The sequence below is a fragment of the Scleropages formosus genome, chromosome 20 (assembly GCF_900964775.1).
Source record: "Scleropages formosus chromosome 20, fSclFor1.1, whole genome shotgun sequence".
NCBI lineage: Eukaryota > Metazoa > Chordata > Actinopteri > Osteoglossiformes > Osteoglossidae > Scleropages > Scleropages formosus.
Window position 1 is genome coordinate 2,526,114 of NC_041825.1, and position 25,210 is coordinate 2,551,323.

Genomic DNA, 25,210 nt, shown 5'->3' on the forward strand with positions numbered 1-25,210 from the left:
CTCCGTAACAAACTGCTAGATAAACAAATTTATCACTGTTCTCAATTCTAACGATTCAAAACATCAAACTCTGAATGATCAGCAATGTACAATGAACTCCCAGATCATGAAACCAGTGAGCCACACAAAAAAATGCTGGAAAAACTGGTAAAATCTCCATTTTAGCAATATCCCATCATCAGATGCGGGGAGCAATGTGTTACATTTACTCTGTTACCGACACTTCTGAAACAGCACAATCCTGCTTTTTTCCATTTATTCATTCCATACGGAGGCTGTAAATTGTCTGCTTCCTAGTCTGTCTGTCTCTTTGAAATGCTGAAAAAGTTTTGCTTGATCCCTGTAGTCTGTCTGCTGTGAGATGTTGTCCAAAACTTGTACTTTCCGTTTATCCCCTATCCTTCTTCCTTCCAGTTTGTCTTGCAAGACCTGGAGCAAAACTAAGTCACTTTCCTTTACCCTCGTTATGTAGAAGCAGGACTTTGTTTTTTCTCTCTGCTAGTCTCATGAGGAGGTTGATTTTTAGTAAATCTATTCTTTTAACTACGTCATAATTTCTAACTTGTTCCATCCAAGGAATTTTTAGCATCCTTTTCAGCACCATATGTCACGAGAGGATAGTCTTCTTCCATTGTCTTTACCATCACTCATTACAGTAAAATGATTGAATTTTTTTTAATCTGACACTTTACTTTTCTACTGAGAGTAAATTCTTGATTTTAATTGAATAACTTTTTAAAAGAAACATAACTTTTCTTTTTGCACTACCCTCCCTGCCAACCTTCAGTTACAATCATGCAAAGTCCTTTAATCCATTCATTTTCTTGCCCGCTGTTTCTTCTATGGTCGGGGTGGAAATAGGGAGGCCTGCAAAGACCTTTCTTGTGACGTTAATCTTTGCAGAGATTTTATGTTCCTTCGGCTGAGCTACTGTACTGCCACCTTATTTGGCTCTTCTTTCTTCTACAGGGCTGACAGACCCTTGTGATGAGCTGGAGTGCACAGCTAGTGAGTGGTGTGGAGAGAGGAATGGTGTCTATGGCTGTCTCTGCAGTGGGGAACAGAACAACACTGATGCTGAATATTTTGGTATGAAAATAATGGTTCTCAAAGTGAAAATTAATTGTTTCTATATATGTGGGTCTATTTCATTTTCACAATATTATTGTTAAGTATCACGAAATTAACTTCATAATTGCATATTTACAACTTTGATTTTGGTCATTGTTTTAAGGGCATGTCAGCCATACATCAAGATTAAATTCTCCATGTCATGTTATATGTCAAGGGGCGCCTGGTAGTGTAGTGCTTAGAGCTACTGCCTTTAGATCTAAAGGTCACAGGTTTGAATCTCACTTCCAGCTGTAGGACCCTTGAGCAAGGTCCTTACCCTCCGTTGCTCCAGTAAAATTACTTTAGAGAAAGGTAAATGATCATGTATAATGAACACTGTATGCTGCTTTACAGAGAAGTGTCAGTTAAACAAATAAATGTAAGTGTCCATGATGGTGATTTCAGAATGATCAATGGTTCTTCATCTGATATTCTCTGCCACTGGCCTTTGACATCACGGTTACTGGTGTCATTCACAGATTCCAAGGAAATTTGTAACGGCAGTTCAGCCACCATTTCCTTGTCTCGCTGTCAGTTGTTTCAAAGTGGCTTCCCATCCAATTCATTACACCTGAATGACCCCAACTGCACTGGAACAGTGCGCGATGGCAGGGTGGAGTTTCACTTCGACAGTGATGATCACATCTGTGGGACAACTCTCACGGTATGTCATGAGAAGGAATAACAATAATGTGCATTCCAGAAAAACTGAAAAATTCCTTCTCTCATTGCTGTACTACAGTAAATTTTACAGGTGGTTGTAACTTCATTTGTGAAGTTGTTCACTACCAGTAACTGCCATAATGAACAGCTTTGTCCACCACTAGTCCAAAAACAATGTTACACCTTCTTTTTGCCCCATATTTTCTCCTCTACAGAGCAATGGCACTCACCTCATCTATCAGAACACCATCCATGGAGAGACCTTCCCACAGGGAGCTATCATTGGACGGGCGAAAATTCTCAGTGTCACTTTCAGCTGTGCATATTTACTGTCTCAGTCCCTGTCTATGTCCACTGGCATCCATCCACTGCAGAGGTGAGTTGAGCCCAGGGGAAATTAGTCCAGAATCAACAAAGGCAGTCAAATATGTATGGTAATGAATGCCTGGTACAAGAAAACCAATACAAACTAGTGTGAATTGAGAGAAAAGAACATGTAGAATCAAGCACATATTCAGGGTCACACACAAAATCAGCTTTATTTGGAGCAGGAAACCAACAAAACTGATGACAAGGTCCTTCTAAAGGAGACCAAAAACAGGCAAAGAAGAATAACAGATCAAATGGGCAGAGTCACTCAAACCCTGGGGAGCTCCAGAGCACTTTTCAGGCTCCTTATCAACATCCCATAAAGTCTCTCCCTCAGTCCTCAGACCAGCTGCTTAAAATCCTTTAGTCATCACCTTTCCATTTTCAGCAGCTCGTTGTCATTACTTTGATAAGGCAGGGAGGGGCATTGGGAACAATCGAACAGGACAAATGCCAGCCCTTTAACACCAACTCAAGTCACAATGCAAGCTTACGGTCAAATACAAACACAATATAAACACAAATTTAAATGTGCATTGAAATTAGACATCTTGGCTATAGATCATTTACTTTTTATTTTTTAATGACCTCAACAGCATTCTGGGGAAGAATCTACCAGCAGGCATTAACCACTACCAAACGAGGATGATTCCTTATCTTGATGCACAGTTCCAGCAGCCCTTCACAGGTTCTACAATGGAGGTGCCTATCAACCAGCAGGTGTACGTGGCTGTAGAAGTTGAGGGACTGGACGACGGGCAAATTGCCACAGTGATTGACTCCTGCTGGGCCACACCCATTAATGACCCTCTAAGCAGTGTACGCTGGGACCTTATTGTGCAGGAGTAAGTGTTCTAGACCTCTTGACCAATTTTATATTATCTGATGTGCATGTTCTGTTTGAAGAAGCTGATTTTTTCATTAATAATCTGCAATTGACCGATGTTCCATCCCACCCCCTCAGTCTTGGACCTTGGCTCTAGACTACTGCAACGATCAGCCGACCAACGGACAATTTTCATGACTGATATACTCTTTCCACCGTTGTTGTTTGGCGAATGTTTAATGAATACTTTCCTTAAATCACTGCTGCTGTTAGATTGAGAGAAATAACACTGGTGATCTGTAAGAGATTTACAGAATGAAGTAATATCTTCAGCCTTCTATTTACGTTTCCCTATAAATCTTCTTCTTAGTATCACTGGATGTCTGTTGAGAAACATGATGGGGAGAATTAAGTGGCTTTTGTCTGACTGGGAATGTTAAATATTGGGGACTCTCTGACTCTTAGAGTAATGCCTACATTCACAAAGTGCCGATACGGCTGAGGGTGGAATCCTACAAACAGCTCTCTTGAAATCATATACATGATGTAAAAAGGTGCATGTAGATCACAGCACACACACAGTAGACATGAGCGTTGTGCTGGAAGCTACATTTCCTCAGCTGCTCGATAGATATGGGGTTCAAGTCCAGCTCAGGCTGTGTGGAGTATGCGTATTTCTCTCTCTGTTTGGACCCACCAACAAGGACAGAATAAGGCACTGGTGTATGGCCTCTGTTCCTCCCTCATCTTAGAAACACAGTAAATGTTTGCTATGAGTTGGACTTGACTCAATGGAACATCTGCCCATTCATACCCACATAAACAATGGTTTGGTCTAAGGAATACAATATAAATTTGTCACGTCTCACACAAAATGAAGAAGTTCCGGGCGCATTGTCTTAAGTAAGAAGCAGTTAAGATGTTAATCACAGCTTCAGTAACCTTCCATATGCCTTCAGTAGCCGTTCAGTTTACCATGAATATGTTGCATGCAGAGATAGTCACTGTGATTCATTAATGAAGCCAAAAGTGTTCAAGTCTGAAGACAATCCCTAATGTTTTTCTGACTGACAGGTGCCCCAATCCTGCTGACGGGACTGTGGAGATTCTGCAGAATGGCGTGTCCACCAGTAGCCGTTTCTCATTCAAGATGTTCACATTCACATCAAACACCACCACCACCATTTTCCTGCATTGCCAGATTCACTTGTGTGTGCTCAGCGGGAACAACTGCTCTACGGTGAGTCCAAATCGACACGTCCTTTTTGAATTATAGTAGGTGTCAGATTTGGCCAGAGGGTCCCAGTAGGTGGGCAGTGGATGAGAAACTGCAGTCTTGACTGAGATTCCAGTTTACAGGTCCTGTTGTTAGACCTTTCACCAAGAATGCAATTCAGGCTGAAAATTACTTTTAAAAAATCTACATCGTAAAAGTTAAAAAAAATTTGAAATTTTTTTTTCTCAAGTGTAGCAGGTATGTATGACAGAGTTATTCAAAAATCATTAACTTCAATGAAGGAATATGAGCATACCCATAACTTGTGGACCAAACGAAAATCACAGAAGGTTTATTTTTCATATGTCATTTACAGTCCTGCTATCCTGGGAATCAGCAACGAGTTCAGAGGTCTGTTGAATTCCAGGACACTTCTTCCATGTCCATTGGCCCTTTTGTCTTACAACAGACACAGACAGGTAAATTGCCATTATTCCCTGTATGTACTGTAGCTTGGTATCTAGTCTGTTCTTGCTTGACCAATTAAAATTATCTGGAGATATTTAGCTTAGAACAACAAGGGAAGTAAGTTTCTTTTTTTTTGTGGCCATGGCTTTGAAGTGATTTGCCGTTCACTTGAATTTTGTCTTTCAGACACGCAAGTCCTGGAGCGGATCTCTGTGGCCGGTGCTCCAGCTTCTGTCAGTTCTCTGCTGCCCCTGATACTCTCAGTTGTGGCTGCAGTTGTACTGCATTAGAGCATCTCAGGAGCAACCATTCCATCTCACACTCCTTGCGTTGAACGAAAACCTCTGTAGATCCTTATGTCACTTCCTTACAGATAGGTATTTTCCCCTTGGATTCTTAACATACAGATTTTTGTTATTCTGCTTTAATTTTACAGGGAAATCTATAAATGAGTGGTACTTTGGCAGCTGCAATGTGTGATATTCTTTAAATTCAGAGCTGTCATTACAGGTAGAACCAGTTTTTGAATAACTTTTAGTATTTTGCTCCTCGTACTTTAAATAGAATACATAAGAAGTGGAGTCACAATCCAGTGAAAACCATTAATCAGAAATAATTAATTATTGTTTAGCCACACAGAGGTGCTAATGCTGCATAACTATATTGTGAGACAAATAATTCAAGTCCTTTCCATAGCTGCTTTAGAACTCTTGCTATTCTTTACTGCCTGATTACCAGAGATTATTTTGTCATGAGAATATATAGTGCTGAATATATTCATAGTGCATCCAGACATATCATACACAAACAAAATATTTGCAGAAAGTTTAAAAACTTTTTCATACAAGCTCTTAAACCATGCAATGTTTATTGTGGTTACGCCCCATAGTAAAAAATCTTTGGATCGAACTGCAATGTTGTACTAAAAACAGGCAAATATTGGCATTAATTTTAGAGAAATAGATGTTGAGATGGAGCAATGATGATTATCTTTAATTCCACTGAAAATAAAAAATCTTTTACAATTGGCAATTATATTGGTAAATAATAACATAGGCAAAGTAAAATAGTCTGGGAAGAGTCCTATCTTTTAAATTAAATGTAAAAGCCAACGGATTTATTATATATTTTTCTACAAGAACACAATGCTTCTGGACATTCAGATAAATTGTGATATGAAACCCTTAACTATGCTTTTAAATTTGCTCATACCTTGTTAACATCATGTCAGTTTTGTCATTTTTAAATATAAGAAGTGAGCAGAATTTTATCATCATGATTTTGCCACTGTTTCATTAAGAACTTATGTAAAACTGTAAAGTAAAAGAGGTGATGTACTCTGTGTTGTACAAATTTAATGGTTTTAGTAGAAGGAATGACACACGACTGCCTATACAACACTCGTTTCATTTTTATAGTCACTTATGATATAAGTTATATGCTGCACCCCGTAAAGCAAGTATTTTATGTAGTTTGCAATGATTAACAAAGCTAGACCAGAATAATTCTGATGAAATTTGTCAATGTGCAACAAGCATTAAAAAGCAGTGAACACTTCTGCATAATAAATATCTTTTTGTAGCAGGTACACTTGTGCAAAACTCAACGTGTGGTATCCGCTTGATAGATGCACAATTTTTATTTTGATCTGGATCTTCAGAGTCACATCTCACCAGATTTCTGTCTTGACTTCATGTTGTTCTTATCAGAATGAGTCATGTGTGGTTTACTATTGGTCTGGGTTTGGATCTCAAGAGACCTGGTCTGGGCTCTATTGCAGGTGTAATTACAGTAACTGCTCTTCTACCAAAGAAAGGTGCCTTTGCTGAGCTACAGATGTACAGAAATGCTGGATGGACCAAAAAAAACTGCAAAGTAAAAACACTGTAAAGTAAAGCCTGTGATTTCTCTCTGGAGGGTCTGGGGTTCAAGTCCTGCTTAGGGTACCTTGCGACAGACTGGCATCCCATCCTGGGTGTGTCCTCCCTACCGCTTTCGTTGTTTCATCAGTGTCTTTCAGTGCGTTTACTGCAAAATATTGCTCGAGCCTTTCCAAATAGGCATCAAATTATTCCTCACTTTCCTCCAAGTGGAAATCCTCTGGCTTACTGAAAGCTATTTTTGACCAGCTCTGTTCGCCATCACTGTGTTCAGTGCTCTCCCTGCCCCAAGCCTCGCCTAAGTTACTCAGAATTCTGTTTCTTTACAGTAAAACATCCCATCCTCATTGCCAAAACTGTGGTATCTGAAAGGAAGTTACAGTCCTTTGGAGGTTTTACAAAAACACACAGACACTTTCTGAACTGCTTGTCCCATTCAGGGTCACAGGGAGCCAGAGCCTAACCTGGCAACACAGGGCAATAAGGCTGGAGGGCGAGGGGACACATCCAGGACAGGACACCAGTCTGTCGCAAGGTACCACAAGCAGGACTTGAATCCCAGACCCACCAGAGAGCAGGACCCAGTCCAACCCACTGCGCCACCACCTCCCCAGTTTCACGAAAACACAGCACTGAAACGCTTTAAGTGCACAAATAAAAGAGTTTTTTAATACAAGCAGCTCATGTTACATTTTCTCAGTGGAACCTTTTTTCTCCTGCATGAAACGCCCGCGTTAGGCCCAGTGCAGCCTATTATCATGCTCGCCAACCGGCAGAGAGGCGACGGACCCAAGTGCAGGTGAACAGGTTTTATTCAAGGGACAGGTAAAAACTCATGGTCGATAAACAAGCGGGGGTTAACAAGGAGCGAACATCGTTTCAGCGAGAATCCAAAAGGTGTAGTCAGGAAACAAGCTGTGGGTTGGGGAAACCTGGGAGATGAAGGCACAAAGCAGACGGACACGAGAACAGGGACATGGAGGAGTTCGAGATCTGGTGCTGCGGTGGAGGTAGGTTGAACTGGGGTTCCGTGAGCCACCGTGTTCGATGCAGCCCTTTATACCCCAGCTCCTTGATCAGCCGCAGGTGCCTCTGAGTTGTGTGGGAGTGGGAGCGTGACACCTATAACAAATTCCAGCTTCAATCAAGAATTAAATAATGACAATTAAGCAACCTTTGTCAACGTACACCCTACAGGCTGGCAGGAACCATTCTTTTACAAAACTCTAAATGATTTGCTCTTGTTTAAAACACCACATCGCGATCGCTCAGCTGCAGGGTCACCTGAGAGAGCTCTTTTTTCCCAGACTGTGTTACCTTCGCTCCATTTCGGAGACACGCCGCGGTGATGGTTTGTTTCATCTCGCAAAGACTTCCAAAGGTACACTGGTCCTGGATCAGCGATTAAACTCTCTGTGTGTGCCCGCCCCCCCACACAATCTCTCTCTTCCACCTTTCTTATTCTCTCTCTCTCTTTCTCGCTCTCTCTCTCTCTCCCACCACCCTTCCCCCTTTTCTCTCTTTTCCCCTTTCTCTCTCTCTCTATAATATCCATATTACACTGCCTCTCTTACGTTTACATGTATTCATTTAGCAGATTCTTTTCTCCAAAGCAACATACATCTCATAGAAAATACAATTTGTGCAGTACATAAGGAGAAAGAGAGACATAGTTGCAGATGTGTGACTCTTAAGTATAGTTAGTCTCTTTCCTTCACTACTGACTTTCATCACACAAGGGGTCAGTCATCCAGTGGAACAGTCACTCTGTCACTGACACACACTCTTACACCCCCTCCTATGTCTCTCTCTTTGTCTGTCTGTCTGCCTGTCCCCCTCTTTGTCTCTCACTCTTCCTCTTTCCCTTTCTTTTTGTCTCTCACCCTCTGTCTCCCACAGTCACTCTTAATAAGACTGACTTTCTTTCTTTCTTTCTTTCTTTCTTTCTTTCGAGGTCTTCAACTACAAACCACTGGGCGCTAAACTGACTGGTGGGAACACACAGAATCCACCATTCACGGTCACATCTATAGACTTTTGGGAAAACAAACCCATGGAAATCAGCCGGCCCAGACAACATCCCTGGACACGTACTTAGAACCTGCTCATTGGTGCCAGCTGATGTCTTGACCCATATATTCAATCTGTCCTTTGCACAAGCCTCAATTCCCACCTGCTTAAAGAGGACCAGTATCCTGCCGCTGCCAAAAAACAACAAAGCATCCTGCCTCAATGACTACCGACCCATTGCTCTGACTCCAATAGTGATGAAGCGGTTTGAGAGAATCATGATGAGATACATCCAGACCATCACTCCGGACACTCTGGACTCTCTCCAGTTCGCATACAGACAGAAAAGATCCACAGAGGACGCCATCAGCACAACAATACACACTGCCCTCACCCACCTGGAGAACAAGGACAGCTATGTTCGAATGCTGTTTATTGATTGCAGTTCAGCATTCAACACAGTGATACCTTCGAAGCTCATCAACAAGCTTCACAATCTTGGTGTACCACCCACCCTCCCTCTGCAACTGGGTTCTGGACCTTCTAACGGGCAGACCCCAGTCCGTTAGAACTGGGAACCACACGTCCCGGTCAATCACCATAAACGCAGGAACTCCGCAGGGCTGCGTGCTGAGCCCCATGCTCTACGCACTCTTCACCCGTGATTGTGTGGCCTCCCAGGACAACACCAGCATCATCAAATTTGCTGATGACATGACAGTCATTGGACTGATAATGGGAGGCGATGAGTTGGCATACAGGAGGGAAGTGGCTGACCAAATGAAGTGGTGCCACGACAACAATCTCTCCCTCAATGTCAACAAAACAAAGGAGTTGATAGTCGATCCACAGAGAAGGAGGGAGCAACACTCATCACTGCATATTGGTGAGACAGTGGTGGAGAGAGCGAGCAGCTTCAGATTCCTGGGTGTTCACATTACTGAAGATCTCACCTGGTCTCACAACACAACACATCTGGTCAAGAAATCATGCCAGCGTCTGCACTTCTTGAGAAGGCTGAGGAAATTTGGCATGCCAAGCTGAATCCTCAGAAGTGTCTATAGGTGTGCAGCTCTATCACAGTGTGCTTTGGAAGCTGCACAGTACGGGATCGTAAGGTGCTACAGCGAGTGGTGAAAGCTGCTCAAACCATCGCTGGAACACCCTGACCATCACTGGAGAGCCTGTACCAGGCCAGAACCATCAGGAGAGCCACTAACATCATCAAGGACAACAGTCATCCCCAGCACAGCCTTTTCACACCCTTACCATCAGGCAGACGCTACAGGAGTGTTAGAGCCAGAACCTCAAGGTTGAAAAACTGTTTTTACCCACAGGCCATCAGGCTTGTGAACGACACCCATCCACTGCCTCTCCATCCATCACAGTAGACACAGATTACCCTCTGAGCCTGAGACATGTCAACCGACCCACCCCCCATCCGTCCTACACACACACACACATCCACAACGCCAATATCATCAGAGACCACAGACTACCTCCACATACCTTGCGCACATAAATACACACCCCCACTTTCAACTGCGAATAGACCCAATCTACCTCTGCAGGACTGCACATGTATGACTTCCATGTTTACATTGCACACTCCGCATTTAATATACGTATATAACTTTGTTTCTTGGATTTTTGCACTAATAGTAATTTTTGTAATTTGTGATTTATGCCTTGTGTTTTTCTTTCCTTATGTCCTTACAATTTATGTCATAGGCTGCTGAGAGGATTCACAGAGTAAGAATTTCATTGTATGGTATAACGAATTGTTTACTGTACACATGACAATAAACTCGTGTACTTTGAATCTTCTTTCTTTCTTTCTTGGTGTGATATGCTGCATTTTAATGAACTGTGAATACACCATAAAAATTATGATATAATAAAGCACAAATTATGCTGTAATTATATATTTTTGTGTTCCTTTTTAGTTTTTGTGCCCAGCTGACTGACCACACGACACGTTTAACTTGCAGGCACAACAAATATATTTACAGAACGGAGCAGTTTAGTACAACATTCCAAATGTATTAGTCACAAAAATAGTCTACATTTCTCACACACACACTTTCTGAACCGCTTGTCCCATACAGGGTCAGGTGGAACCAGAGCCTAACCTGGCAAGTCAGGGTGTAAGGCTAGAAACACTTCCAGGATGGGACGCCAGTTTGTCATAAGGCCCCGAAGTGAGACTCGAACCCCAGACCCACTGGAGAGCAGGACCCGGTCCAACCCACTGCGCCACCATACCCCCCTAAAAATAATCTAAAATATTTTAATACAAATGGGATGCGGTGGCGCAGTGGGTTGGACCGCAGTCCTGCTTTCTGGTGGGTCTAGGGTTTGAGTCCTGCTTGGGGTGCCTTGCAACGGACTGGTGTCCTGTCCTGGGTGTGTCCCCTCCCCCTCCGGCCTTACGCCCTGTGTTACCGGGTAGGCTCCGGTTCCCTGTGACCCTGTATGGGACAAGTGGTTCTGAAAATGTGTGTGTGTGTGTGTGTGTGTGTGTGTGTTTTAATACAATATACAGTATGGTTTCTTACAGGTGGGCGCGGTGACGCAGTGGGTTTAGCCAGGGCCTACTCTCCAGTGGGTCTGGGGTTCGAGTCCTCCTTGGGGTGCCTTGCGACAGACTGGCGTCCCCATCCTGGGTGTGACCCCTTTCCCTCCAGCCTTGCACTCTGTGTTGCTGGGTTAGGCTCCGGCTTGCTGCGCCCCTTCTCAGGAGGAGTGGTTTCAGATAGTGTGTGTGGGTTTCTTAGGGTAGGTATGGCTTTTACGCATCCCTAAATGACATAGCCATGTGCTGGCTTGCAAGCACCTCTCAGAAATGTGCTGACTTTTTACCATTGTGTTCCTATATCTGTCATAATAATGAGTCATAGAAAAGAATTAAAAAGCTAAAACAAGCCAAAAACGCAAAGGTAAACTTCAACTTAAGCCTAAATGTTGCAGTTATGAAGTTTTCTTGAATGGCAATATCATTACAAACAGCTCAGCCAAGAGAGGATATGAATGTTACATGTGATTAATAACACTATAAGGATTACCTGTTACTGTTGTAATAATAACACACACATTTTCTGAAACTGCTTGTCCCATATGGGTTTGCGAGGAGCTGGAACTTAACCTGGCAACACAGGACGTGAGGCTTGGGGGGGAGGGGACACACCCAGGACAGGACACCAGTCCATCGCAAGAAACCCCAAGCAGGACTCTAACCCCAGACCCACCGGAGAGCAAGACCCAGTCAAACCCGCTGTGCCACCGCCCCCGGCCCCACAGTGATAGTCTCAGAAGTCAGGCGAACATGCGAGGGTCACAAGCCAGCAGATCGAACACAAAGCAGGGACTAAGGCAAGGAGAAACCGCTGAAACTGCAAAATCCACACAAGGTGGCGTTTGCAAGAATCCGGAACGTTGTGCGGTCATGGAGCTCCCTTTACCGGACTGGGTTAACAAGGTGCAGGTGAGGTCGCTCAGCTTGATCCCAGGGGTGTGACAGTGATTTTGTTTCTTTTTATTTCTGAAAGAAATTGATTTCATTTGCACATTTTTGCATGATAGTCAGCTTTTAACTTCAAGATTATTTTTATACATGTACTAGTATCTCAAAGTGTCATATCCACATACAAAGTTTCTGTTCTTTTTTCTTCCCTACTTGCAGTAATGACTACTACAGTATAGTACATGCAATCATGAAAATAGATCATAATATTCATATTTATATTACCGAAAACGAAAGGTTACACAGGACAACCCTGCTTGAGCCTATGATTAACACTGAGTGTAAAGACAATTTACACTGATGACTTTAGGCTACCTACTCAAAGTTTCTAACAATTCAATTAACAGTTGCTCCTTTGAGCAACTGCAGCTACCTAGCGAACCACCTTCTTGCCTCCCCTTATGACCCTTGTTTTGCTCTTCTGGCTTTGGACCTTCAGCATAGTTTATTGGACCCTGTCTACTGGCTACTCCCCTTTACCGACGTATGCACCTCAGCAACTCTTGCTTGTTTTTTACCATGACTCTGCCTGCACCAAACGACAGCTCACACATTTGGGTCTGGTGCCCTTTTGTGGTCACCATGAAAGAAATTTCTGCTTCGCAAACAGACCCAGTGGAGCTGCCCATCGAAGCCGCTCCACCATTCCCACTGCAGATCCACAGCTGGCAACCCCCGAGAGGTACAACTGCGCCCCTGACAAGTGCAAAGGGTTTATTACACAATGCATGGTGGTGGGTGGGGACGCAGTAGCGCAGTGAGTTGGACCGGGTCCTGCTCTCCGGCGGGTCTGGGGTTCGAGTCCCGCTTGGGGTGTCTTGCAATGGACTGGCGTCCCATCCTGGGTGTGTCCCCTCCCCCCCCCCGGCCTTACACCCTGTGTTGCCGGGTAGGCTCTGGTTCCCCGTGACCCCATGTGGGACAAGCGGTTCAGAAAATGTGTGTGTGTGTGTCTGCGCGCGCATGGTGGTGTTTGCAAGCCTACCGCATGCGCTCAACAGGGGGGAGAGCCGGATTATCTGCCTCATGGAGCTGTTGACCCTCCCTCCTCACACATCTGAGCTGAACTTGTCTACCGGGGGGAGGACTGGTTTTTTGACTGATTTGTTGAGATGGCTGCTGCCCTGATCAACCTGGCCCGTGACCAAACCCCGCAATCCCAATGCAGCCCTCCCTGGAATCCATGCAGATTGTATGAGGGTGTCTGATGACTGAGGAAGGACAGTGTTCCGTGTTGACTGCCCTGTTTGACCACCAGAGGGAGTCTTTTCCACAGCTAAAATCAGTAGATCCTTCACCTTGACACACAACTCACACTGTCCATAGTCCTGCCCTGGGAAGGGGATCAGGTATATGTGCTCACATTGATGGATTCAGGAGCAGCTGGCTGCTTCATGGACATCGCATCCTTAAACACGGGGGTGACGTAATATTACTCATTACCACTCTGGATGGGTAGCCCTTAGGAACCGGGGTGGTGCACTCCCACACCATGTCACTGCACATGGAGGTCAGGGCTTGCCCCCAGGAGGACCTCAGGTTCTTCCTGATCACCCTGAAAAAAATCCTTCCTAATTATTTTTACCACAACTCTGCCTGCCCCTGCGCTATCGCCACCAAATGACAGCTCATGCACTTGGGTCTAACACCCTTTTTTGGTCACCATGACAGCAACCTGGAGCTTAAAGATAACTCAGTATCTGGGTTTCATAATGTATGCAGCAGAATCACAGCTCGACAAACTAGCCCTGTCACACAAAACAGAGGAGGCTGGACCCAAGTCCAGGATCATCTAATCAGTATCAAAGAACTGTCCTTGTTCTCTCAGTCGGGCGAATGGTTGGTCAATCAGCAAACTGAACAGAGGCAAGGATCTGAAGTCATGGATGAGGCAGGCGATCATTGCCAAAAAGCCATGGAGAGGAACAGGGGAATTGCAGGGAGCAGGATGGGGGTAAGCAAACAAGGTATGCTGGAGAGTACAGCTGGGACCTTTATCTCATGTGAGATTCCACAACTTGAAAGTGGTAGAATGGTGTATTTTGTAGGCAGGTGCTCCGATTGAAGCCAGGTGAGTAATTGGAGCCAGGTGATGCTAGTTAAGGTGCGGGCGTAGTTGTGACAAGCCCATTGTTAGCCTGCAAGAATTTTTGTACAATCAGGACTTACCAGTTTTGCTGTTGGATAACACATTTTAACACTTCCATAAAGCGCAGCTTCAGGAAGTGGTTATTTCACAAGATAATAGATCTATTTGTGAATTTTTTGCTTTGGAATTTTTGCCAGATTTGATGTGATGTGTTACTTTATTCTTCTTTAAAGCCCATATATGTGAAAGCAGTTGCATATATACTTCACGCCAACATCCCTCAGTTGACACTGAGTGAAAGTGCCCCCAGAGCATCAATGTTCCCGCTCCACTAAATAGATGATTGCCCTCCATCTTTCTTCCCTACAATGGGCTACAAGCTCAAAGTATTTCTACCTATTCCTCTCATAGGCTGCCTCCAACCCTTCCTCACACAGGTTAGTTAGCTTCCTCATGAAGACCGTTTTGGATGTTCTGACCTTTCCATGATAATTAGCTAGAGGGGTTTTCATAATTTTGCTGGGAAACAAAAGCTGCTGATGGAGATCTACTGTCATGTTTTCAGGAGCAAACATTGTTCTCTTTTCCCTGCGTCTGATGCCCTGTGCTACCTGTCCTTGCTTGACAAAGCAGATCAGCGGGGTGGGTGATTTTTGTTTAAATGATGTCCATTTGTCTCCAGGAGTTCCAGAAGCTTCCACAGGGCTCAGTCAGTCTGGCAGCTAGATAGGATGTGTGGTGGCTTGCTTTTGGGACATCTCAGAGGGGGCACTTTTGTTTGGAGTCGTACCTGCTGGAAAAGGTTTCAGGACTGGGAGGGTGTCATACGTAAACCTGATGAAGTAGCTGAGCTGCTGTGGTCGATCTGCCTTCATTTCATAAAAATGTTTTACATTAAGTATGTAGGGTTTTTGAAGGAAGATGAATGAGGAGACACTTTTCAGCCCAGTCATGTGATGTGAAGTTCTGAATATTCCGTCAGTTTCAATCTTTTCCTAAATCATTTGTTTCAGTTGTTTCGATCCCTCAAAGCACCATTTATACCATAAGTACGTGTGAGCTTCAGTAACTCTTACTCTGAGGTCCCATGAAATCTCTTTTGATCAGACCGTGTTGCACTTCAACAGAACTCTGTTGTGAAGAGCATGTTTTGTATGGGTGTTACGTAAATGTAAATGTTGTGTCTGTTAGATACAAAATAAGAGCAACAGTGACAGGACATCCTTACCTTCCACTGACTTCTTTCTTTGATGGCACTCAAGAGCTTAAAAATTCTCATTGCTACTAAACTGAAATATGCATGTCTGCACATCTACAAAAAAAAAAAAAAACTCTAATGTTGTGAGCTCATTACCTGGAAATGAAAGAACTACTGCAACATAACCTGCATGTTAACACACATACGCATGTACTGTCTGAACCTCTTGAACCATACAGGGTCATGGGGAGCTGGAGCCTAACCCAGCAACACAGGGTGTAAGGCTGGAGGGGGAGGGGACACACCCCGGTGGCACACCAGTCCACGGCAAGGCACTGCAAGTGGGACTCGAACCCCAGACCCAGCTGAGAACAGGACCCTGTCCAACCCCCCGCACCACCACACCCCTCCCGCTGCATGTTAAGCTTTTTCTAAATGATCACTTCTTCCACTCCTACATTCCCTGCTTTAATATTTCTCATTAGTACACACACTTTCACAACTACTGAAGAGCACAGTCCAGACAGGAAGGGATTACCCACATAGAAACCATTGGTGTTGTCACAATTACAGTATCAGTGCTTGTCATGCACAGCCATGTTTGGAATGCACTGTTTTCTAGTCTATTAAAATGAAAGGGAAGATTAAATATCAGCACTGTACATTATCATTCATCTCTGTCTTTTGTAATTGCCTTTTTAGATCTACATATAAAATCTACTGTACTGCATATACACGTTTCCATTGGGAAACTGCTTATTCTCATGGCTGGTGGCATCATGGTTGGAGTGGCTACCTTTGGCCCCCAAGGTTGCCAGTTTCCTTTCTGCCTCCAGTTGCAGTCCCCTTGAGCAAGTTGCTTGGCCTGCAGTTGCTCCAGTACCTTTACCTGGCTTTGTGCCTGGGTACCTAGTTGTGGGCCTGTGATGGACTGGTGTGCCCCCCCCTCAGCCTTGTACTCAGTGTTTCTGGGATTGGCTCTGTCACACTGCAATCCTGCTTGGGACAATTGGTTTGTTGGCTTATCCCACAGGTAATCACATTATTATTGTTATTATTGGAAGGGCATGGTGGCGTGGGTTTGGCCACAGGATCAGAGGTTCAAGCTCTGCTTAGGGTGCCTTGTAAGGGACTGGGGCCCCATCCTGGGTGTGTCCCCTCCGACTTCGGCCTTGAGCCCTGTCTTCCTCGGTAAATTCCTTCCACCCTATTCCAGGCAGGGTAAACGTTCTCCTGTTTACTTTTTTCATGGGGTTTTTTGGATTGTGTTAGTCTGAATTGTCACTCCAGACCGGTTCGCCTTGAGAGACCCTACCAGGAGCATACTGCTCCCAACGATATAGCTCTGTAGATCGCTAGATCACGCAAGCCCCTCCTCCACGCCAGGAACCCGATCCAGAGAGAGTAATAATAACATGCTGTTGGTTATTTCTGAGTCTGAGTTTTAATGTTAAGAAGAGATTGCACATAGTTGATGTTTGAAATATTGTCACCATGTTGTCAATCCAACCACCTGAAAGTAAACCTAGCTCATTCACAAACCTTACAATACTTTTGGAAATGCATTTTTTGCTTGATCTTAAAAAGTCCAACTCTATAGAATGCATCATAAAGAAATATATAATATTTAAAATGTGTGTGTGGCATTCATATAGCATTGATATTTTTTACAGTAACTGCAGATGCTGATTTATAGGCTCATGCAGTTTGCAAAAAAAAAGCCACGTTCTGTGAGTTGATTCTGATCTGAGTGGATTCCTCACAGTCCAATACACCTGTCTGTACTTCTTTGAACTTTTGTACCTGTCAGCGGATTAAAACTGAAGTCATCTGAACTTTCCAGTAGGATTATTATTTTTAGAAATACAGGTTGAACTTCTTTTGCTTCGACAGTGATTCAGATGGATTTTTCATTCAATTTATTTTTATCAAGCTATTCTAACAGTAACAGAAAGTGCTGAAAAAAGATCAAAGGCATAATACAAATAAAAAGTTGTTAATACATTAAATTATTACAATAAATATGTAATTACTGAAGATGTAAGTAAGCCACTTGACCACGGAGGAAAGGAACAAAAAACTCCAAACGACAGTGGGATCTTTATATACTTCATTATTGCTTTCTCTCTCCAGTGGGTCTGGAGTTCAAGTCCCACTTGGGGTGCCTTGCAGCGGACTGGCATCCCGTCCTGGGTGTGTCTCCTCCCCCTCTGGCCTTACGCCCTGTGTTGCCGGGTAGGCTCCGGTTTCCCACGACCCCGTATGGGACAAGTGGTTTCAGAAGAGGTGTGTGTGTGTGCATTTACATGTATTCATTTAGCAGACACTTTTCTCCAAAGCTACATCCATCCATCCATCCATCTTCCTCCGCTTTTATCCGGGGCCGGGTCGCGGGGGCAGCAGTCCGAGCAGAGTACTCCAGACCTCCCTCTCCCCGCACACCTCCTCCAGTTCCTCTGGGGGAACCCCAAGGCGTTCCCAGGCCAGCCGGGAGACATAGTCTCTCCAACGTGTCCTGGGTCTGCCCCGAGGCCTCCTCCCAGTGGGACAAGCCCGGAGCACCTCCCCAGGGAGGCGTCCAGGAGGCATCCGGAACAGATGCCCGAGCCACCTCAACTGGCTCCTCTCGATGCGGAGGAGCAGCGGCTCTACTCCGAGCTCCTCCCGGGTGACTGAGCTCCTCACCCTATCCCTAAGGGTGCGCCCAGCCACTCTGCGGAGGAAACTCATTTCTGCCGCTTGTATCCGCGATCTCATTCTTTCGGTCATGATCCAGAGTTCATGACCATAGGTGAGGGTAGGAACGTAGATCGACCGGTAAATTGAGAGCTTCGCCTTACGACTCAGCTCCCTCTTCACCACAACAGACCGGTACAATGACCGCATTACTGCAGACGCCGCACCGATCCGTCTGTCGACCTGCCGCTCCATTTTTCCCTCACTCGTGAACAAGACCCCAAGATACTTAAACTCCTCCACTTGAGGGAGCAACTCCCCCCTAACCCGGAGGGAGCAATCCACCTTTTTCCGACTGAGAACCATGGCCTCGGATTTGGAGGTGCTGATTCTCATCCCCGCCGCTTCGCACACGGCTGCAAACCTCCCCAGTGCACGCTGCAAGTCTTGACTTGATGAAGCCAACAGGACCACATCGTCCGCAAAAAGCAGAGACGAGATCTCGCGGCCACCAAAACAGACACCCTCCGTTCCCTGACTGCGCCTAGAAATTCTGTCCATAAAAATAATGAACAGAATCGGTGACAAAGGGCAGCCCTGGCGGAGTCCAACATGCACCGGGAACAGGTCTGACTTACTGCCGGCAATGCGAACCAAGCTCCTGCTCCGGTCATACAGGGAACGAACAGCCCGTAGCAACGAGCCCCGAACCCATACATTTAATAGAAAATACAATATGTTCATTATATTACCAGAAAGAGAGATGTAGAGACAGATGTGTGATTCTAAAGTACAGTTAGTTTCTTATTTTCCACCATTTGAACCAATGTTCATCAGACGAGTAGCTGCATAAAACTATATCTGAATATCGAAAATTCCTAATCGCATCTTTAATCCTCTTCATTCCAGTCAGAGCATAGGGCCATCGACTTCACCGAAGATGGTCCAAGCCTGATTCCAAGCCCGGCTGCAGAAGGGGGAAGGTTTGACGTGAGGCTTGCAACCCCACCCCATACAAATTTCATCGCTACAGAAACCAAATGGCATTCCTAATAATTAGCATTTTTTTGTAACATTTACATTTTATCACACAAGTCGCTGTGTGAAGTGTTATTCGTTGTTCAACAGTTATGATCGGAAAGTTAGAGAGCATGAACATTTACACATTACATGAACATGAGTTCATGGGAGAAGTGAGTCTGGAAAAGGTGAGTGTTAAAACCCTTTTTAAATGTGGACAGAGATTCAGCAGTTCTGAGTGAGGTTGGGAGGTCATTCCACCACATCAGAGCCAGAACTGAAATTAAAGATCCAAGCAGGCTTTGTAATTTGTGCCTTAATACCTTTGATGGCTGTAATTGTAGGAGGCGCATGTGGAGCTGGGCACCATGCAGGTGTAATGTGCTGATAGCTTTTACCACCAGAGTTAATTGTTCTGACAGGATCATGATAACAATGGAAACAAAAGGTTTCCCGCATACAGGAATCCAGTTGCCCCGCAAGCACTCAGACACTTTTCGTAAAAGGCGGGGAGCTTATGAAAAAATTGACTCGCAACTTGTTCTAATGACTGAACAAAGTGGTTGACGGAGCTGGAGGAATCCTTACAATCAGGTCTAACCAGTTGGCAAGGAATTTTATTTTGAGGATGTTCCCCAGAAGAGAATTATTTTGCAAGATAAATGTAACATACACCTATCTATGATTCAAAAAGGAAAAATATAAATATCTTTTTCAGGTTAATGTCAGTCTGTTTTTTTTTTTTTTTTTTCTCCAGGTGTTAAATTAAACACAATTAAAATTTGTGTTTAGCTGATACTTTTCTCCAAAGTGATTTACAATGTTAGTCTACCTATAGCTTTTTCCCCCATTTATACAACTGGGTAATGTTTCTGGAACAATTCTAGGGCAAGTACTTTGCTCAGGGATACTACAGCCAGAGGGTTCAAACCTGCAACCTTTGGGTCAAAGACAACTGTTGTAACCATGACACTACCAGCTGTACCCTGGAGCTCTTCAATGGAAAACAATGACCGAATTACAGTTTCAGTGCCCATTGTGATAAACTTCATGTATATTATTGTTTTTCATCACAAATATTTTCAGTGTCCATGTGAGAAAACAACTTTAATAAATGTACTTAATTAAGACATTAATTTTTTCAGACAGTGATTCCTAAGGATTTTCTTTTACTTCCTGTTTACGTAAATAGACAAGGAAACAGTTTTTTTTTTCCACACCAGAACCAACCCCTACATAAAACTATAAATGGCACTACCAATGCCTGTTTTTCATAGACACGTGGACCTTCCAGGTAAGGAAATAATTAATTCATTTTGTAAGGAAAGAATTCATTTTGTAATATATCATATATCGATTTGTTGTGAAAGGAGGCACCGATTATTTTATTTATTTATTTGTTAATTTACTATGGTATTGGTTTAACTGAAATGTTTTTGGGGCTGTCTGCATCAAGTGTAAAAATAAATCACTGGCTTAACTGAAATTGTGTAATTAATCTGTAACCAAATTTTAAATAATGATTCTATCTGATAAATTGTAAAATTGGAAGTAAGACTTTTCTGCTAACATTTAATTTTTATTGTCATGGAACATGAAAACATTTATACAAAGGCTAAGATGTAAAAGCAAAAATTTCATAGCATGATCTTAATTTTTTTTTAATGTTGTCCAGGTCTTTTTAAATCTAATGGTTTTGAATATTAGTGCAGCACTGAGTATAATAAGCATGTGGGGAAGTATATCTGGCCATAGCACTCTACCTTTTCAGACAGAAAGTACAAATTACATAAAGAAGTAACAATATCATGTTACATAAAGAAAGATAGTATCTCATTTAACCTGCAAATGATTAGCTGAATGATTTACACTAATTACCATGGTAGCGTAACAGGTTTACGGGAATCAAAACTTTGAGGTTCTTGTTGCAGAGATGGAATGAGTTGATGAGATTTGTTTGTATATTTTCACTGTGTTCAGGCAAACAAAATTAGAGAAAAAACTCAGACTAAACATATAATGTTGTTCCACTAAGGATTAGCTGCATCAGTCTGCGTTTGAGCAGGAGCATAATTTGTGTTATTCGGAGGGCAAAAAAAGTAGCGATATTGTTCAAGTGCAGAATCTTCAATAGAATCTTTTTTTTAACATATGTGAATGAATGCATGAATTAATGAATGAATGCATGAATTTGAAGATGCCTGTTGTTGCCTTTCACCACACTAGACCCCCCGTGAAGCACTATGGGTTTCCTGGTAAATCTGTGTGTGCTGCAGCTGCTCCTCCTCTGTAAGTCCATCGACATCTATGAAATTTACTTCAGTTTGAATTAAGTAGCAGATATCTGATATACTTATAAGCGCAAAGGTACAATAGTTCATGAAATAGAAGCTTTCAATTCAGACTTACAGTACAGATGGACAAGTGTGTTCAAAAAGTTCTAAGATTTCTATTTCAATTACTGTATAAATATAATTTCCATAGTGTCCCTATCCGAATAATCTCCCCCAGATGATATGCATTTTTCCCAGTGTTCCTGTAATTTTTTTGGGAAGTGCTGACAGTCTAAAGCTGTGATTTGACTGACATCTTTCTTCTGGTTATTATCTATGCTCGGAATATCATCAAAGATCATTTCCTTCAGCTTCATTGTGATTTTTTGGCAGAAAAACATATTTCTGCAGACATCTCAGAACTTTGTGATCACACTCTGTACACTAAAGGTTCACAGTGAGCTCAGATGAAATCTTACTCTACAGGTTTATCGTACAGAATTACACTTCATACATACATACCATAAGTCTGATTCACAGCTTGTCTAGTCGAGTAATAATGCGTGTACTTTACATGTTTAGCACTACTGAATCTTAGAAATCTTGTTATACTTTTAACAGAATACCTGTTCTGTTAAGTAGAATAGATGTTTTTAATACAATACCTGAGACAAAATGCTTAAAAATAGCTGTGTGCAAATTCAGAAATGCTAGATGGGCACTGTATTCAGATTCTGAATTAATAAAAAATTTTGCATATTATATGACAATATGTATTTTCACTTGTAGGTTTAGTGCATGCAAAGAATTTTATCAATGGGTGTTTTTGCAGAATGTTTTTTTTTTTAATACCCTTACTTTCATTTTCATGTTTTACTAGGTAAGGACATCAAGGCCCAGAATGGTAAACCATTTTATTTAAATAATTTAATCATCATGAGGGGTGCGGTGGCGCTGTGGGTTGGACCACGGTCCTGCTGTCCGGTGGGTCTGGGGTTCGAGTCCCGCTTGGGGTGCCTTGTGACGGACTGGCGTCCCGTCCTGGGTGTGTCCCCTCCCCCTCTGGCCTTACGCCCTGTGTTGCCGGGTAGGCTCCGGTTCCCCGTGACCCCGTATGGGACAAGCGGTTCTGTAAATGTGTGTGTGTGTGTGTGTGTAATCATCATGAAAATAGTAAATAATAATATACTGTGATAATATACTGTATGTACTGCATGAGACATTGCTTTTCGGGTTGAAAAGGGGATGTTGAAAGTTGTAGTGAAAGTCTAATTTCACCTTGATGATTGCCGGGTTAGGCTCCGGTTCCCCGCGACCCTGTATGGGACAAGCGGTTCAGAAAATATGTGTGTGTGTGTGTGTGTGTGTGTGTGTGTGTGTGTGTGTGTGTGTGTAATTACTTATTACAAAATAGTTGATTCGCACATTCATCTTAAACTTCGCCATATGTAATTTATGAAATAATCCCGCGAAGGAGAGAAGTAGGCTGTGAACCATCACGAGGGGTCTTAAAGGTATGGATTAAAGGGTGTTTCTGCTCTGTTATACTCTTGGTAACTGCATTTATAGCAAACCTACCTTTGGAATTCCACTACATTAATTTGCTCTCAAGACCACTGAACTGATGTCCATAATCTGCACAAAAGCAAACAACAAAAAGAAAGTGAAAGGGGCTGTCAGGTCAAATACTCCTAAAATGCAGGTTGTCAGGTAAATGTTTTAAATGTGAATTACATGATTTAAGATCTTAATTTTGAAATATTTTAGATTAAATGTTTTTCTTTTGGGGGGACAGTGGCGCAGTGGGTTGGACCTGGTCCTGCTCTCCGGTGGGTCTGGGGTTCGAGTCCCGCTTGGGGTGCCTTGTGGCGGACTGGCATCCCGTCCTGGGTGTGACCCCTCCCCCTCCGGCCTTACGCCCTGTGTTGCCGGGTAGGCTCCGGTTCCCCGCGACCCCGTATGGGACAAGCGGTTCTGAAAGTGTGTGTGTGTGTGTATTTTTTAAAACTGTTGAAACTTATTAAGTTTATTCTGAGATGTCCACATAAGTGGTGAGAGACTGGCGTTGAGTTTAACACTCACACAAACACCCACAGAGTGCACCAGGTAATCTCCCTGTTCTCTCAGGAAATCATGGAAAAATGTCAAAACTTTCATGTAATGCTTATTTAGTGCTGTCATCCATTTAGAACCTTCTTCCTTTATTAATAAACTCTGTTAAGAATATTGAGACATTAGGTTAAGGAAAAAAGCAAATATTTCATGTTAATTTTTGCTGCACTGAATAAACATGAAGCATTATATTTAAATAGTCTATATAAACAAATAGAGAAAGAAGAGTGTTTTATATACACTGCAGAAAGCAGGTTTTGCATGGATTTAAAAGGCAGTTTAAATTATACTGACACTTGATTTCAGTGTGAATATAAGTAGCCAGTCGTGCATCAGTTATTCCAAAACATGCATGTGATTTGAAATTTGGACAAATGAAAAAATGTCAAAGCAAGTTGTGACTGACAAATTCTTTACGCACTGCAGCGGTCATCACATCTACGACTATGATGCCCAATACTGTGCCCCAGACAACCACCAGATCTATTACGACTGTAAAGACCACTACTACGCCCCGCACGACCACCGGATCTACAACCACTGCGAGGACCACTACCACGCCCCGCACGACCATCGGATCTACAACCACTGCGAGGACCACTACCACGCCCCGCACGACCACCACATCTACAACCACTGTGAGGACCACTACCACGCCCCGCACGACTACCAGATCTACAACCACTGCAAGTACCACTTCTACGCCCAGCACGACCACCAGATCTACAACCACTGCGAGTACCACTACCACGCCCCGCACGACCACCACATCTACAACCACTGCGAGTACCACTTCTACGCCACGCACGACTACCACATCTACAACCACTGCAAGTACCACTTCTACGCCCAGCACGACCACCAGATCGACAACCACTGCGAGTACCACTACTACGCCCCGCACGACCACAAAATCTACAACCACTGCGAGTACCACTACTACGCCACGCACGACTACCACATCTACAACCACTGCGAGGACTACTACCACACCCAGTACGACCACCAGATCAACAACCACTGCGAGTACCACTACAACGCCACGTATGACCACAAAATCCACAACCACTGCGAGGACCACTACCACGCCCAGCACGACCACCAGATCTACAACCACTGCGAGGACCACTACTACGCCCCGCACGACCACCAGATCTACAACCACTGCGAGTACCACTACCACGCCCCGCACAACCACCAGATCTACCACCACTGCAAGTACCACTACTACGCCCCTAACCACCACAACACCTACAACCACTTCAGAGACAACAAGTGAGCCACCAGCCACCACCACACCTTCAACCACTTCGGAGAGCACTACCGAGCCACCACCCGACACAACAACTACAACCACTTTGGAGACCACAACCGAGTCGCCAACCACCACAGCACCTACAACCACTTCAGGAACCACTACCGAGCCCACAACCACCACCACACGTACAACCACTTCGGAGACCACAAGTGAGCCACCAGTCACCACCACACCTACAACCACTTCGGAGAGCACTACCGAGCCAACAACCACCACAGCACCTACAACCACTTCAGAAACCACTACCGAGCCCACAACCACCACCACACGTACAACCACTTCGGAGACCACAAGTGAGCCACCAGCCACCACCACACCTACAACCACTTCGGAGAGCACTACCGAGCCAACAACCACCACAACACCTACAACCACTTCAGAGACCACTACCGAGCCCACAACCACCACCACAACAACAACCACTTTGGAGACCACAACCGAGCCCCCAACCAGCAC

General features: G+C 43.8%; 1 protein-coding gene across 1 annotated transcript in view; it reads left to right on the forward strand.

Moving 5' to 3' along the window:
* The window catches only part of LOC108931926 (histidine-rich glycoprotein-like), a 36,135-nt gene extending 11,357 nt beyond the window's left edge, over positions 1-24,778 (forward strand). Inside the window, exon 6 of the mRNA XM_029246944.1 lies at positions 23,863-24,778. Coding sequence (XP_029102777.1) covers positions 23,863-24,715 — 853 coding nt within the window. The 3' untranslated portion in view covers positions 24,716-24,778. The remainder of the gene's footprint in view (positions 1-23,862) is intronic.
* The last annotated feature ends 432 nt before the right edge of the window (positions 24,779-25,210 follow it).